This window comes from Lupinus angustifolius, chromosome LG19 (genome assembly GCF_001865875.1).
Source record: "Lupinus angustifolius cultivar Tanjil chromosome LG19, LupAngTanjil_v1.0, whole genome shotgun sequence".
NCBI lineage: Eukaryota > Viridiplantae > Streptophyta > Magnoliopsida > Fabales > Fabaceae > Lupinus > Lupinus angustifolius.
The window spans coordinates 16266110-16280620 of record NC_032027.1 but is presented as its reverse complement, the minus strand read 5'-3'; the positions used below and the strand labels follow the sequence as shown (position 1 = coordinate 16280620).

At 31.2% G+C, this 14511-nt stretch overlaps 2 protein-coding genes and 2 non-coding genes across 5 annotated transcripts; 1 reads left to right on the top strand and 3 right to left on the bottom strand.

The window, feature by feature from the left end:
• Positions 704 to 776, bottom strand: TRNAA-UGC. The gene has a single exon. It is a non-coding gene; the product is annotated as a tRNA-Ala (tRNA).
• Positions 877 to 1770, top strand: LOC109334757 (50S ribosomal protein L34, chloroplastic). 2 transcript variants are annotated; one of them, XR_002106140.1, is made up of 3 exons: positions 885 to 1102; positions 1223 to 1610; positions 1641 to 1770. XR_002106140.1 is itself a non-coding variant. In XM_019570685.1 (2 exons), the coding sequence occupies exons 1-2, from the start codon at positions 913 to 915 to the stop codon at positions 1471 to 1473; spliced, it is 441 nt and encodes a 146-aa protein (XP_019426230.1). In that variant the 5' UTR covers positions 877 to 912; the 3' UTR covers positions 1474 to 1607. The 2 variants fall into 2 exon arrangements, 1 of the variants encoding a protein (XP_019426230.1); XM_019570685.1 differs by lacking the exon at positions 1641 to 1770 and having other exon boundaries at positions 877 to 1102; positions 1223 to 1607.
• Positions 2962 to 5571, bottom strand: LOC109334755 (U-box domain-containing protein 4-like). Its single transcript, XM_019570683.1, has 2 exons — positions 4981 to 5571; positions 2962 to 3812 (listed from the first exon to the last, which is right to left on the bottom strand). The coding sequence occupies exons 1-2, from the start codon at positions 5436 to 5438 to the stop codon at positions 2966 to 2968; spliced, it is 1305 nt and encodes a 434-aa protein (XP_019426228.1). The 5' UTR covers positions 5439 to 5571; the 3' UTR covers positions 2962 to 2965.
• On the bottom strand, positions 10830 to 10900 carry TRNAG-GCC. The gene has a single exon. It is a non-coding gene; the product is annotated as a tRNA-Gly (tRNA).

The following is a 14511-nucleotide window of genomic DNA, read 5'->3' as shown; positions in this document are numbered from 1 at the left end:
AAATATAGGAATTATTGATATATTATTAAAATTATCAAATTACAAATCCTTTTCAATTTTGTATTTACAATCATTCGTTCCTAATTTAAAAAATTATTTCATTTCTATATAAACTTCATTTTAGCAACAAACAAGTTATTTCAAATAGTATTATTAATACCGTAGTTATCAAACTGGTTAGAGTATTAATATAGTGGTATAGCGGTTTAATCGATGATTCACTAATTAAATCGCATACTGACGAAATTAGATATAAAAATATAATATATTATTATGAATGTTGAAATATCAAAAGAAATCAATATTTTTTTAATTTCATTATAAAAATAATTTTAAATAAAAACCAGTCGGTATGGCCGGTACGGTTCAACTGAAAATCGGCCAGTATAACTAGTTTTGGCCGGTTTTAATCGATATGATTGCATGATCGATATAATTATTGTACCATACTAGTATTAAGACTGGTTTACTGATTGAACCAGTCGGCACAACCGGTTTTTATAACACTGATTTCAAGGTTTAATTTCTTAAAACATTGAATTTATCAAGGTTTAAAATGTGGAGTTTTCAAATTATTTCATTTCTTACAACATTTATTTTATAAAACTGTTACTCAGGTTGTTGATATTTCTTTAAAAAAAATACAAGCGATAGAAATATAAAAAATTGGCACTAACCAAGAGAAAAATGTAAAGTACAAAGATGGAGATGCAGGGGATCGAACCCTGTACCTCTCGCATGCAAAGCGAGCGCTCTACCATTTGAGCTACATCCCCTTATACTATTTGTTGATACAACGATATTATTGGAATATGAACTTTAGGTTGATCTTATCCTTTTAGTTTGGATGATAAAAAGATAAAGGGTTGTTTGATTGAACATTGAAGAGAGAAGCAGATAACGGGTTTGAATATGGCAATGACTATGGCTATGGTTTCTCCTTGGATAAGCACCAACACCAACACCACTCGTTCTTCTCTCACACTCTTCACTACTTCCAGACCAATAACAACAATATCTTCACTCTCTTTCAATTCCTCTCCTCTTCTTCATTCCTCCTTCATCTCTTCTTCCTCTCTTTCTTTCCCTTCCTCTCTTTCAGGTTTCTAACTTTTCTTCTTCCTTCCTTTTTCATTGTAATTGCTGTACTTTATGTGTTTGATTGAATACTGTTTTGAAGTCTATTATTGAAACTATTGTTTGAATTTATCTCACTGTTAAGGTTTGTCACTGGGATTGGATTTGGCATCGAATGTTGGAGGTAGAGGAGGAAAGCGACGCGGTCTAGTTGTAAGGGCAGGGAAAGCTGCTCTTTGTCAAACCAAGAGAAGTAGATCACGGAAATCATTGGCACGTACACATGGCTTTCGCAGACGGATGAGGACAACTGGTGGAAGAGCTATCTTGAAACGTCGTCGTGCCAAGGGACGCAAAATACTTTGCACCAAGACTCATTCAAATAGCGGCAAATAAGTGTTTCATTTTAGTGAGTAAATGTATTTTCATTCTTGTTAACTTGTCTGAATTTCAACCTTTTCTCTTTTCCTCACACTGGTTTTGTTGTAAGCAATTTATGTTTGGAAGTTGTGTTTAATTTTTAATCTCCACTTTTGTTTCTGTTCTATAATAACTCTTGCTATGTTGCATTGTTGCTCCAAATATGTTTGTTGAAAATTTGCACAGAGCAGTGCTCACACTGGATTGTGATTTTTGTATAGATGGATGAAATCTCACTCTAAATCAACGAGTGAATTTAGGACTGAATTAGTGTGGTACTGTCGTTACTAGTCTTGACTCTTCATGTTGAATTTAGGACTGAATTTAGGAAATGTTATCCCATGTGGTCATGGTAATAACTGTTAACTACTAAGAGAGTGCGGAACTCCAGTAATTCATGTCGTTATCGGTGTCCCTAGTTGTTCTCTATGCAGAAACGTTCAATCAAAGCTTTACAAATCTGCATATGAACTATTAACTCCACCTTTATTTTAGTGGATATATTACTGTGCAAATCTGTGGGTGGATATGGAGGTCTGATGACCAGTGAGGAAGACTAATCCTTTGACCACCTTATGTGGATATCGTCGATAATACACAGCATATAGCTAATTTAATAGAACTCATTAATCTGTGTATTGGATTACGAATTGCGAGAAATCGAGGATATAACATATAAACACTAACAGATTTCAAGACAGAAGTTATCCTATAGATGGAAGTTTCTAAGTGATGTTGCAATTGCTTGAGGTCACTGGCTTTGCAACCTCCACAGGCTTTGCTAACCAAACTTTTTATCCAACTGTTTTATTACACTGGGTCTGTTTGGTTGATTTACATATTGATTATATCAGTGATTTACTTGCTATGCCTCAAACTGATGATTCTATTTGCACTCACCTTTCTTGGTTTCACACCCACTGATTGGTTCAAATAGAACCACCCCTCAGAAACTTTTGGTGCATATTACTTGAATTTGGTACTCAAGAAGCACATATTCTCCCCCCTTACCTTCTACTGTTGTCCATGTCTATACTATAAGCCCAAGCTGACATGCCAAATTAGAGTGAAAGCAAAGAAAAATTATAGCAGAAAACATACTCAACAAGAAATGAAAGGAAGGAGAACCTGTAACAAAGGGAAGCTCTGTGGATCATTTTATTGGAACGAATGTTTTAAGGTGCAAAATCTGATCATGATAATTAGGAAGAATATGTTAGCATTAGCTTCAAATGTAATTTTTTCCTAAACTTATGTTCATGTCATGATTTTAGGAATAACAGACTACATTTCTGATCATGATAATCATGCCACAACAAACCAATTTGATTTACTTCTGATTATATGTGAAACGATATTACAATTAAGATTGAAAGAACATGAAAATATTGTTGCAATTATCAACTCAGTTACAGCCATAATTCATTTTGATATTCCCCATTTTTTGTGAGTATGAAAGTAGTAGCACTTAGTAAGTCAAACTCTTGGAACTTGTGCTGATCACCAGTGACTTCAGTTTAGAAGAGGCTCCAGTTACATTTGCCCTCTGCATTATTATTTCCATATTCCTAACCAAGCTTTGTTTCATCAAACTTTTCATCATTTTCTTCCCTTCTTTTCCATCTCTTTCATTTACAGGTGATCCCATTGTAAATCTTGGTGTTTGTGGACCTGAATGTGGCCCCATTTTTACTCTCCTTTCATCCTTAAACCATTGCAATAATTTCATTGCTCTCTTCTGACCCAAAGAACTACCCAATAGAACCACTTCAAGAAGTGCAAGAACAATCCCAGCCTGTGCCATTTTCTCTCTTTGTGATGAGCTTTGGTGAGCCAGAATCATCAAAATATGAACTGATAACTCTTGGCATTTTGGTTTATCTTCCCATGACAAGATCTTAATAAAACTTTCTGGCACCATTGAGCTATTCTCTATTGCTTTCCTTCCCATCAATGTCACCAACATGTTCCCAATAGTGGCAAGTGCTTTCTCTGAAATTTCCTTCATTGTGGACATTTCCAAGAGCATAGGCACAAACCCACTAGAGACTAAAAGTTTTGCATTCTCTAACACAGTTGAGATGTTGTATAAGGCACACAAACATGATCCTTTGGTATCAAAACTTGACCTTGACTCAAGAATGTGTCTAAGTAATGGGAGAAAATCTAATGAAGGAAAAGAGAATTGGGTGTTTGATAGATATGATAATGATAAGAGTAACTCTGAAAATGCACTTATTGTTGATTCATCTAAAAGGTCAATTTTCTTTGGTAGGTTGGATAATATTCCTGCTTCAACCATCAAAGCCTTGTTCCTGAAGGAAGAAAAACATGTTTCAACACAGTCAAAGTTATGGCAGAAACAATTATTTGATATATTCTCTAAGTCAGCATAACTAGTCAATGACTCAAATCAACACTCCACTAGCTAACATCATTTCCACCATAATAAATCAAATTTTGTATAAACAATAATAAGTTGCCCAAATCAACTAAACTAAAGATATCATTTATATAACTATAGTGAAGTCAACGAGAATCTCAAATTAATGTGTTGGAAAATGAAGGTCAACAAAAGACATAACAATGTTTTAAAATTAAAATAAAAGAATATGAACAACTACTCAAGATTTTATAATCTGTAATTTATAACTTTTATGACAAAAATGGTGCTGCAATATGAACTTTGTCTTCTTATAGCTCATCCCACTAGCTAGCAACTAAGTTGACACTCAGTGCACATTTTGGTGATTTAATTAATTTAATTATGTTTTGCTTAGCAGTTTTTTTTATTTTTTAAATTATGTTTCTTCCAACTAATACTAACATAGTAGTAGTAGCACATTATAGTATGGTGCTGACAGTGGAATTTATACAAATTTGATCCGAAAATATTGACAAATTCTAAATTCAAATTTAATGTCATGAATGTAATATTTATTATTTTGATAGCTTACATATTTTGACAGCCTGTAATATGGAAGAAACGTGACTATATTTTTTTTGGTACATTAAGAAAGGTGACTCTAAATGGGAGGGACTTGCACAATACTGGAGTTTTAATGTTTACAATTTTAAATTTTGCAAAGAGTTTGAAATTTGTGCAATGATAGTATAAAGCATATCATCTAATATTGATTTATATTACTTTTGTTTTATAGTCAATGATTAGTAACATATTAATGGTAATGATTAGCTAACAATATAAAAAATACTTACACTATCGATTTTATATATTAAATTCATTTTGTAATAAAAAAAGTAAATATATTTGTCTAAATTTTTATATTGATAGTGTATAGATATTATATTATTAATATATTTATTTATATGTATTATTTTGAATTTTTTATAAAACAATGAAGATTAGGACTAATAATAATGACTAAAAACACTAGGTTTAGGTAGCAAGTATTCATAAAGTGATGCATAGCAAAAACAAAGAGACAGAAAGAAAAAACATATAGTAATTCCAAAACTTACGTGTAGGTTCCATCAGCTAGGTGGATCAACGCCGTCAACCCTGATCTCCGGCGGCTAGCCACCTGAGACGCCACCATAGACACCAACACCGGCACCACCCCAAGTCCTGTTATCAACTTTCTAACCTTCACATCTTCTTTAGCTAACTTTTCAATCTCCTTTGCTGCTACCTCCTTCTCTTCCCAGCTTCCAAAGTGAAGCTTCTTCACACTCCTTTGCAATATCATTTCAGATTTCTCCTCCTCCATAACATGAACTTCTTCAATGTTTTCAACCTTGTTTTGGTGATCCACTATGATGTTTTCTTTAGAGAATTGATCAGAGGGGTCGCAGCCGCGCTTTCGGGTTGTTTTGGAGTGAAGAAACCTTCTGATACGGGCAAAGAATTGAAGCTTTATGTTTGACAATACCCAAATAGAAGAAGAGGAAGATGAAGATGAAAATGAAGGAGTAGGCATGTTTGTGAAATGTTGCAAAAAAGTGTTTGGAGTTTTGGTTCTTTATAATTTTGTTCCAGTTTATGACTTTTGAGGCTTAGAGAACAGAAGGAGAATGGAGAGAAAGTGAACTTAAAATACAGGGGAAGCTCAGAACACATGCACTCATATCTCATTTTAATGTAATGTATTGGTATATATACTCAAATTGTTGAAACCTTTTTGGTCAGTGTTGTAAGGTGTCGTTAGATCCAAAAAAAATTAAAATATCTAAAATTTGATACATATGAATAATACTTGTTGAGGGATAGTTACACATCTAAAAGAGATTAGTTGGGATATTTGTAGTAGCGAAGAAAAGTTATTCATTTAAGTAATAGTATTTAGACATCAATTAGGTTTAAGGTGTTATCTTATTTAATTGATAAAATATTTTATTGCATGTATATAGTATAGAGATTTGTGGGGGTGGTGAGGCATCCTATTGTTGCTTTTAATTCCTTATTCACAGTTCTAATTAACCATATTTTCATATAATTAAAAATATGATTAACCATAACCAAAAGTGATTTGTTGAGGTGAAAGAGGATTATGCTCCTTGATCAAGTTTTATTTATTTATGAGGTTAGAAATTTGAATTCTGGAAAAAGTTATGTTGAATACAATATTTATTTAGGTAGTTGTGACTATATAAGAATTATGGTTACGACAATCAAGTCTTTATTACATTACGTGAATTTGGCTATCTGAATTGAATGAATGATGTCATAATGTTTTATTATAAATAATATTTTTTGACAAATCATTGACCTCTGAATCTTTCTTTATCATTTCCATTATTATTAACATTCCATGGTCAATATTTTTAATTGCGCTTAGCTAATATTATTTGGCAGAATATCACTAACATTGAGTCTTTGTTGGTAGTGTTTCTCAACCTCAACCTAACTAGGAGTTATCTATGTATTAGTTGAGATGAACTATGGGGACCCAGTTAACAAAGTCTCATGAAATAGTACCAACCTGAATCTTGGGTGGATAAAAATGGGGCAAATATGGTCAATGGTCCCAAGTATATTGAGTAATATGACTTGGCATTTTCTTCATTTAAAAGAGAGGCAACAACTAACTAAATTGAAACTTTGATTTTGATGTAAACCCACATCTATTACATGTGAGAATCAGGAAGACCTAACTTTTATGTTATCCCATGGAAACATAAAATTTGGGGTAGTGCACACGTGTAACATTAATAGACTCTTGTTATATGAATAGAGATATGTAGTCTCATATTATGTCTCATCTTTTGTCATATATCAATGATAATAAATCAAATACAATAATAATAATAATAAATGTTTAAAATTTTAATTAACATGACATATTTTTGTTGGTTTGTGGGAACCGCAACAAATCTATGTTCCTTGTAATATGCTAGTGTATTTTCATAATTCTTCATTGGCTAAAAAATTTGATCTAGATTGGTGGCTGTGATACTTTTACATGCATTAAGAGCATTAGATATTCATTAATTTCTTTGATTCCTTTTTTGATCATGCTATAATCAGCCCGGAATTTATTTTGTAAATGCATTTAAAACCAAGTAGTTTATAGATGTATGATAGAGATTTGAGCTTAGAGAACACGAAAGAAAAATGTGCTCGGGTGGAATTTCTCAATCTAGAACTGAAGAAGCTTGATAGATTAGTTAGATTTGCATTAAAGAGCATCCTTGTTAAAAAAATTAAAAAAAAGTCATTAAGGTGTTTTGTGTGAATAAAATTCAATTTTATTAATTAAACAACATTTTTGTTAAAGGGACACTAAGTAAGTTCCGTTTTGGACAAGGATTTTCTAGGAAAGTGCATCATTTGCATGCAATTTGACCTAGAGGATAGAGCTAACACGTTATTGAGAGAAACAAATTTTGGTATAACTTTGGGTGGACTTCCATTTAAGGGTGAATATACTTGAGAGACTTTGGCTTATTAAGGCTATGGTGTTTCCATGTATCAATCCACCAAAATTAGTTACTACACTTTTAAATAATAGGTACTTTTAGAATTACTCAATTATTGTAAGATTATGTACATTTATCTTCTCTAAAATTCATGACGTATGTGTCTGTTATACTTAGTCACTTTTATGTGTGAATTATGAGTGTCGAAGTTTCTCAAGATCAGGATCTCTCCAATAACGAAGAGAAAAATATATAAAAAACAAAGGAAAAAGATAATATAATTTGGCATTTCTACTTCTTAAATATAATGATATGACATTTCTATAGTACCGCTGGTGCAGTATATATATGCCACTCTCTCTCTAAGATCTTGAGTATTACCCACAACATTTGTTTCTTACTGCCATCATCAACTATTGAATAATGAACTCTACAAAGTTTTGAAATCATGTGACTGTGTAAATGTGTTTTAAGTTGTAAAAGTCCAATTACCTAAATAACATTATTATTTAAAGGTTAAATTAATTTATAGTTCTTTAATTATTTGGAAATTTTAATATACATTCCTAAAATTTAAAATTTTGTTATTGAGGTAATTTAAATTTTTTACGAGATCACTATATTAAAAAAAAGGCTTGCAAGTTGTCTCCTCTTATTAGTTAACTCAGTTGAGTTTACCCCTTGAGATCATCACTCACTTAATGTAATCCTACATCAGAAACCCAATTACAAATTATATTAAAGTTTAGTTATGTGGCCAACTATAAATAAATGAAGTCTATCCGTATACGGTGATTGAATTTTAAAACTAATGACTATGGTTTGGGTTAATGATGTCTAGTGTTTTAAAAGGGGTTGTCATGGTGGAGAGACATAGGTAGTCTTAGTAATAGAGAGAATGGGAAATATAATGGGTGGTTTAGCGAGGGTGTTCGTAGGCGAGTTGACTCTGGTCAGTCCATTATGTTTTGGAGAGATCTTTGGGTGGGGGGAAATTGCCTTAAAAATTGTTTTGGAAGATTGTTTCAGGTAGCCATGAACAAAGATGCAAGTATTAGCTCCTTAGGAGAATGAAGAAATGGTGTCTGGTGCTGGTCTTTGAATTGGCGAAGGAACTTGTTTTTATGGGAACAAGGAGAAGTTGAAAACCTTCTTAAATTCTTGGAGGATGCGAGACTTGTCCAAGACTTTGATGATGGATGACTATGGGTTCATGATAAGGGTGGTTTATATTCAGTTCAAAATGTTTACATGGTGCTTCAAAATGAGGTTACAAATATTGAAATGGTTTCTATAAAAGGTTTTGGGTTTGCAATATTCCTTCAAAATTGAGATGTTTAGTGTGGAGAATGTCCTTAGATGGAGTGCATACTCGTTCGAATCTACCTAGACGTGGAGCTCTTGGCGATCAAGCTCCAACAGGGTGTGTTTTTTGTGGTATAATGGAAGAATCCATTGACCATTTGTTTTTCACTTGCCCTTCGTCTTATAGTGTTTGGCAAAAACTCTACTCTTGATTCTGGCTCTGTTCGGTTATGCTCAATGGTGTTAAGAGCAACTTTCTTGCTCATTGGAATTTGTTTCAGTTGGAAAAAAAGCTTCATCAACAATAGATGTCTATTTGGTCCCTTTGGTTTGTTAGAAACAATGTCATTTTTTAGTATTCTACTTTTAATATAGATGAGGTAATATACTCAATTCATCTTCATTTTTGGAACATTCTTAATGCTCGTTTTTCTGGTTTTACTTTATCCTTTATGGAATTGGTTTGGAGCCCTTCTAGCTGTCTGAGTTGTATTATGTAATGTCGTTGTGGATAAGAGTACCACTTGTTCTCCTAACACTCTATATTTTATAAATAAGTGAATTGCCTATCAAAAAAATAATAACCAAATTATAACTTTCTAAAGATTAGAGATTTAAAATCTTCAAATCATCCCAAGAGATTGTAGATTAATTTGTTTATAACAAAATGGTTTGGGTAAGTTGTGTTTTCATGCAACTTTTTCCCGATAAGTAAAATATAAATTATGATATATACTAATATGGATGAACATGAGTCAGATAATAATTATTTTTTACCTGACTTTAAATATTGGTTAAGTGATATTTTTGAACTCAATCTTAAACTCAAATCTAATCTGACTTTAAATATTCATTGAATAAAGGTTGAGTTATGCTCACCCTACTTAATACATACGGACACACACGTGATGTTGACTTTTGTACATTATGAATGAACAGAAGGGTCATATGGATGAGGCCGTATACATACCTTCTGTGAAGTTGGATAAGATTCCAACATTGCAATATGCATTCATTTGTAACATGGAGGCCCATAGAGCCATATTTATACCTTGTAGTAGGTGTTGAAACTTACAACTATATATATATTTATATATAAAAGAATAAATTGTTTTCTTATATTAAAAGGTAACTTATTTCCTTAAATTTAATAAATGTTTGATATGTGTCTTAATTTTTTTATAATAAAATTTTAAAATGAAAACTTCATGAAAGAAGGAAAATAAGATACATGTCAAACGCTGAATAAATTTAAGGAGATAAGTTATCTCTTAGAGATACTTTATTATATATATATATAGTAGTTATCTACGAGTAAAATCATGCTTTATTATTAAGATCGACAGCATCGCTCAGTTTAGCCAATTGCATGAGATTAAGTAAGCAATTTACTTATTGATAACATTAGTGTTTACTAGTCAACTCTAATCAAATGTGTGATATGTTAAGTATTATATCTTTTTGTCAACCTGACAAATTTTTATGATCAAGAACAAGTTGATTGAGTTTGATCAAATTTGAAAGACTAAACCAATCAAAAAACAAGGACAATTAACTAAGTGAATCAAACCTTAGGATCAAATTAACATTATTATTAGAAAAATGAAAAACCAAAGTACTATATATATATATAGTTGGTGCAAACCTTTCTTCGAGCATTAAATAATCTCTTCAAGATTTCCACAATGAAAATAGTTCATACGAGTATTTATTATAAATGACGAATGTCAATAAACTATTTAAATGATTGAGAGTCTACAAATAAGAATGAGAAGCCTTTTCTTGCCATAAAAACATAATGTTGACCCTTCTTAGTTCCAAAATCTCAATAATGATTTTGTCATCACATGTGTGATAATTAAGAACGTGGGACTCAATTTGTGATTAGTTTAAAAAAGGTGGAGGGTTAATATTGCAAGGGACAATTTTCACAACCAACATTAACTAAGTTGATGACATGTGTGGTCTATGTTAGTGCAATTTTATACAATAATGGCTCTTCAGACTTGCAAACGATTAAATGTGTAAAGGACCCACTATGGAAAGTTATGTGTGCATATCCTTTTATGAGTGATACTGTATCTCACTGAACATTGGGAACAAGACAAACCAAAATCCAAAATAAAAAACTAAAATAAAATTAAAAATGCACCAGCCGGGAATCGAACCCGGGTCTGTACCGTGGCAGGGTACTATTCTACCACTAGACCACTGGTGCTGACATGTTCTCAGCCTTAGTAATTATTAATTTGAAATAATAACAAAAATGATGTAATAGTGAGTGAATTTTCTTAATTAAGTTTGATAGAGAATAATGTATAATAAAAATTAAGTCTTAATCCTGGTAAAATTTTAAATAACAAACAAAAGATAGCAATAAAATATATACTAACTCTATTAGCCTTTGTTCTTCTCACCCCACAAACCTCTTTTAGAAATGTTAGGATAACAAAAAGGAAACTAAGATGATTCAGTATACATATAAAAGTGAGCATGTACTCCAACTGTTTAAGCAAAATGATCTAGTTTTAGTTTTAGGCAATCAATTGCCATTCAAATGGAAAGTTTCAACATTAGATTACCATAATAAACAAGGTTGAATGTTTTTAGACCAGTTTATCAATCAATATTTTGTTTGAGAGAAGAGATTCACTTACTCCAAGAGTAAGTATCAATTTTATGAACATCTAATGATTTAAATCTACTCACTAATTTAAATCATTGCATTTACTCTTGGAAGTGGATCCATCCCCTTTGTTTGAATTTAATTACAAAAGTGTCACTGCCTACTTTTCCTTCTCGGTTATAATTTAACCGATGTCTTTGGGTTAAAAATATATTTTGCAATAATGTTTATCTTAATAGGAATAATATTTTGATATATATATATATATATATATATATTTATATATATATATAAATAAATAAATAAATGTATATATGTATGTATATTATCAGTCCACTGAAAACGTTACACAAATTTCTTCAAAACATTCGATGTAACAATTTCATAAGAATGCATGGAACCTATTTTTGTTGACAAATTCAAATTTTTTCCACCAGGCACCATGATAATCCTGGCCTGTAACACTTCGGATAAGTCTTTAAAGTATACTAATATTATGCACTTCTGAAAAGTGAAACTATCCAAGAACATCTTTTTATGCCGTCAATATAAACTTGGAGGTTCAGGCTTCAACATTTCCGTCCCAAGTTCATATTTATTTGGATAGAATCCAATGTATACACCTATGCTTTAAGAAACGAGTGCAATATTTATACACTCATTCATTTGTATTATTTTTTTTCTTGAAGAGTTAATGATGATTGAAAATAAATTGTGAATAATATACTGATAATGTATAAAACTTATATGTTGTCAGTATATTCATTTTTTCCCGATTACAGAAATATAGTATTCTCCTCATCATCCCAGCAAGGATATCTTACCCCATTAAAATCTTGATAAAACATGTGTTAATGGGTCATCAATGGTAGAATATTGGTAGCTAGGGATATTTGCTTTATGTAATTCCTCTAGGAGAAGTAAGAATCTATTTCCTTATTCCTTCCTTTTATTTGATGCTATACCATAAAATATTACCTTATCCTGACAGTTGATAGATTCCTTTTCCAAAAGATCTAAGAGAATATATTTTTTCTTGGAAGATCAAATCATCATGATCACAACCTTACTATTAGTCAAAGCTTGGCTTTGCTTAGCAATAGTGTCTTCAATAATTGGGACCATATGTTGCATTATTGGCAATTAAAAATATGTGAATATTCATGAAGTGAAACTTAAACAAAATAAGAAATAAACCTTTGTTTTTTGGTTGGTCTAGTGAGAATTAAACCTTGAATAAATCTATAAGATAGTGTATTTTAAACTCCACATGATAGGATAATAAGATCTTCACAAAAAAAGAAGAACAAAATGGCATATATGCATGGCAAGTAGTCGTAACAAGCCATATGTTGTAGGAGGAACCACGTCAACTATTCGACCACCTTCTTATGTGATGCTCTAATTATTCATGGGTCCCACACACTAAATAATATTAACTTAACACATTAAAGAGTACTATAATTAAATGTATATTTAAAATCTAGAGTGTCATTTTCCCATAAAAGCGTTCAAAAAATTTATTAATAGTGTTCTTAATCTCAAGTTTACAATAGACATTAACAAGACAACAACTTAAAAAAAAAGCTTATTTTATGTCTCTATCTTCACATTTTGTATAAACTCTTATTTTTTTTCCTCTTCTAACTTTGATGTTAAATTCTTATATAGTTTAAGTTCTTTTGAAAAAATAAGTTTTATTTGGCTCTAAAGTCAAAAACAAAATGTGAGAAGCACTTATTAACACTGACAATAATTTATTAATTCAGATATGATTAGGTTGCACAGGGTAGATAGATGCAGTGCTTTACATGTACCTTTATATATATGTCCCTTACCCTTCAAGTTTTGTACCAAGAAGAAAAAAGAAGAAACATAACTTTGTTGATTCCTTTGTGCAGTTGAGAAATGGCACCTTCAGCAGACCTTGCTATTGCTAAGATTGGGTATGAAATAGATAAGTTATTTGGGAGGCATAAGAGTTTTAGTAACTCACAAATGACTCAAAATCTTTGTCAATACAAATTTTATCCAACTTATGGGAGTACCAAGGTTGTTCAGATGAAAGTAGAAGATGTCAAGTGCAATGAAGCTGCTTCAAGATCAATAGCTGAAACCAGAAAAGAACTTCATATCAGATGAAAACTGTGGCTATGACTCATGAGTATTAATTACTATAGAAATCTTCTCTAGTTTTTATATATGTTTTAATTATTAACTTAGGTGCCTTCTTGCTCTTGAATATTTCATAACATATTCACTAGTATTTTTAATGTACTATAAATATGATGTATGAAATATGAATAAGCTCGAAGATCGATCAAAACAAAAGTCTTCTGCAGCTTCAAGAGTTCAAGTACTAGGCTTTTCTAGGCTTCTAACTTCTCTTCAATAACTTATGTTTTATGTACACAGCAAACATAATACTATCTATCAAGCACTTTTGCTCTCTGATTTGATTTGTGTATACTACTTTTTTGAAGCTTATGTTACTACTATACTTATCTCTTGAATGGTGATCATTGAAATTATACTAATTTCTTTCAAACTTTAAAGAAATTCAATGTATAATTCTTTTCTTGTAGTCATTCGTTAGCTATGATCTAATTTCACTCTTGAGGCACTTCAAACTATATTTCCATTATAATCTCCCAAAATCATAATTTAGGACTTCAAATTCTGACATGTGGTACTATTTTTTTTCTTGAAGGATTCAAATATTTATTTATTTTTAACTAAATTTTTTAAATAAATATCATCTCCCTCTAGCGTTCCAATACTGGATAAAATTCCAAAGAAAAATTCAGATGTAGGTTTATTTACTTTGATTAAATTTGTGGGTCGTTTACTTTGCACTATTCCATACCCATGAGTAGTACTTATGAGTGGACAGAACCTGATCTTACTCACTCACCTGATTTTGGTCTAATCATGATCGAGCCCAAATAAGGTCATGTTTCATTAGGTATAAGATTGAATTTAAAAATTAGACTCCGACAATATTTAGGATTGAGTAAGGGTCAACATGACTTCACCCGACCCATCTCATAGTCAATCATTCCTCATGCTTGTGTGTGTATATTCAATTGTGCATAAAGTAATAAAATCTGTGACTCAATATATCATTAATACTCTAATTTTTTACCAACTGTACATACATATATGTAAATAATTAGCAAAGTATTCATATATATATATATATA